Genomic DNA, 2,741 nt, shown 5'->3' with positions numbered 1-2,741 from the left:
AAACACTGAACAGATAATTTATATTTGATATAAAGGGGCAATGAAAACATAGAGCATGCAAGATCAAAAGTTTAATATTTCATAATAATTTATATAGCAATCTTACGCAAACAGCAATTCCAGCAAGACCATACATACCCACTGGTCTCATTCAAACAAACCATGCAAACAATGTATCTATTACAAAATATATAAAAATATGCAGTTTCGTTCTGCCTTACAAATTAAATAGTATTTGTCACAAACATACCAAACATCATCTACTAATTAATCGGAGGTGGATCACGGCCAAGTTTCTCAAAAACCCAATCCCGCATAAATGTTTCATCAGTCAAACTCATAAAGATTCTCACAAAACTTTCATCCGATTGAAATATCTTCATGATTTGCATTATATCATGCCTATCTATCTTCATGCCTTGTAATTTTTCTAAAACTAATTGCCAATTTATATGTTTTTTGGTATCTAATGTCGCTTGAATCTCCATAGCATTGGCAATTCTTTTTGATGATTCGGCAATACTCGATAGGGCAATAATACTGTCATCGGGTTGGGTACGTCTACGCCGGCTTCTGTTAGATCCTCCTTCGGCGCTACGCTTGGAATCATTTCTTTTGCTTGAATTTGTAGCTTCACTTTGACTATCAATCTCATTTACACTTTCATCTACTACTAAAAAAAAGACAACTTATTAAAATCTATTACATAAGGCATATTATAAATAATATATATTTATTATTTACTTGTATAAATACCATGGATGGGAGAGATATCGTCATTGCCGGCTATTGAGCGCTGTCCTGTAGCAACATCATTTCCAAGGATAACCTCCAACTCATCATACCGAGGACAAAGTTTGTTCTTCCACTTTCCAAATTCTGGTTTCCCCTAAAAATAATTTTAGAAACAAAGGCAAATATTTTCATGACTTGTCAATGCCCAAAAGAAACTATACTACTAATGTGTAATGACAAAAAAGTTGAATGGTCGATAAAGCATTATACCTTAAGAAACTCCTCCCAAGCCAATGCATCGGCTGTGACACGTCCAGTGTTAGGTTCCAACCCAAAACCACTCATACTTAATAATTGACGAAGTTCAACATATTCTTTCTTAATAGTCTTCAAACGCCCCCTTACATTTTTTTCTGACACAACAACTCCACACACATTATTTACACTCTCAATTACCTTTGACACTTGAGATGATGTAACACCATTGTCACTTCTTTTGTGACCGGTCAACGCTTGATGATATAATGCGCTAATCATACAGTTATCCATTACATCATTCCAATGTATGTGACGATTCTTAGATGTAGGATCCATTTGGCTTGAACTATTTTCCTCTCCCATAGGGTTTTTTTGATTATGTGCCATAAAATCTGTCTTTCAAAATTAAAAAAGTTATGGTCAACCATTACATAATACCATGTACAAAAAATAATAACTGAAATCAACCATTACATAATACCATGTACAAAAAATAATAACCGAAATCAACCATTACATAATACCATGGTCAACAATGTTATATAAGCAAGTTTATGTCAACCATTACATAAGGACATAAATGACAATTAAAAATTCAAATTTAATCAAAATCAACTCCTGCATCATGGTTGGGACGATAATCAGCCCACATTAAATCAGCAATTGTATTCCTATTATTAGACCATGCTGCATCAGCTGTGAAAGATATGTGAGCATTTGGAGTCTCGTCTTCAGATACATTGACAACATGTGTAGGGTTATCCTCATCATCGCTAGTATCTACGTCCTCATCACAAACATCTTCTATATCATCATTCCTTAAGAAGTTGTGGACGGCACAACAAGCAAGGACTATCTTTGCTTGTGTTTCAATGTCGTGGTAAGGTTGATGTCTCAAATATGCAAATCTTCTCTTAAGCAAACCAATTGTCCTCTCAACAACATTACGTAGAGATGAATGACGAAAATTGAACAACTCCTTACTACTTTCAGGACGTTGACCCTCAATGTCTCTACGATGATAACGAGTCCTGCGGTATGGTGCAAGAAATCCCGGAACCAATGGGAAGCCAGCATCACAGAGATAATATTTACCTATCAAAGAATTGTTTGTTACATTATCATTATTAAATAATTGGTAACCTTGTGAAAAAAAATGATATCAAACTAGTGGTACAACTTACCCAAAGGAACTGTCAGCTTATGTCCTTGTCGTAATATTACACTCCTTAACAATCGACCGTCATGTGCAGATCCCTCCCAACCAGCAAGCACATATGCAAATTTCATATCAAATGTGCAAGCTACTAAAACATTTTGAGAAATCTCTTGCTTTCTATTGCGATACCTAGCTTGTTCTTCTAAGGGGACATTCGCAGGAATATGTGCACCATCTATTGCCCCTACAGCATCCTTTAACAAAAAAAAAAGAACTTTTAATAAGAAAATTACTTTAGAATATTGAACCTTTACAAAATATATAATGAAATAATTTCGACTCCTAACCTGAAAATATGTGAACCAAGGCTTGACATTTTCTTTCTCGTATGGTGAGTTGTGAACAGTGGCGTTACTGACAACATCTCTATATAGTCTGAGACAAGCGTGCAAGACCCTATGGAAGTAATGACTCACTGTTTGTCCATATCTAAAGAAAGTAAAACTTCCAGCTCGATTACGTTCGTCATGCCCGACCGTGTTTAGGAAAATAGCCACTTGTTCCTCAACAAGGACATATCTACTATCAA

The 2,741-nt window shown here is 35.2% G+C and overlaps 1 protein-coding gene across 1 annotated transcript; it reads right to left on the bottom strand.

The window, feature by feature from the left end:
• Positions 1–263: 263 nt before the first annotated feature.
• Positions 264–1,284, bottom strand: LOC127787553 (uncharacterized). The gene is made up of 3 exons (XM_052315612.1): positions 1,006–1,284; positions 757–889; positions 264–673 (listed from the first exon to the last, which is right to left on the bottom strand). Exons 1-3 carry the CDS (start codon positions 1,282–1,284, stop codon positions 264–266), a joined length of 822 nt encoding a protein of 273 aa, XP_052171572.1.
• Between the last annotated feature and the right edge of the window lie 1,457 nt (positions 1,285–2,741).

Source organism: Diospyros lotus, chromosome 12 (genome assembly GCF_014633365.1).
Source record: "Diospyros lotus cultivar Yz01 chromosome 12, ASM1463336v1, whole genome shotgun sequence".
Classification (NCBI taxonomy): Eukaryota; Viridiplantae; Streptophyta; class Magnoliopsida; order Ericales; family Ebenaceae; genus Diospyros; species Diospyros lotus.
Note: the sequence above shows the minus strand (reverse complement) of the source record. Positions and strands in the feature narration are given on the sequence as shown.

What these genes read in the sequence shown, in the direction of transcription:
- LOC127787553 (XM_052315612.1), bottom strand. Translation starts at nt 1,284, where the DNA reads ATGGATAACTGTATGATTAGCGCATTATATCATCAAGCGTTGACCGGT. An exon ending in CTTGGGAGGAGTTTCTTAAG is followed by an intron (nt 890 to 1,005) that starts GTATAATGCTTT and finishes AATTATTTTTAG; the next exon opens with GGGAAACCAGAATTTGGAAA. An exon ending in CGATATCTCTCCCATCCATG is followed by an intron (nt 674 to 756) that starts GTATTTATACAA and finishes TCTTTTTTTTAG; the next exon opens with TAGTAGATGAAAGTGTAAAT.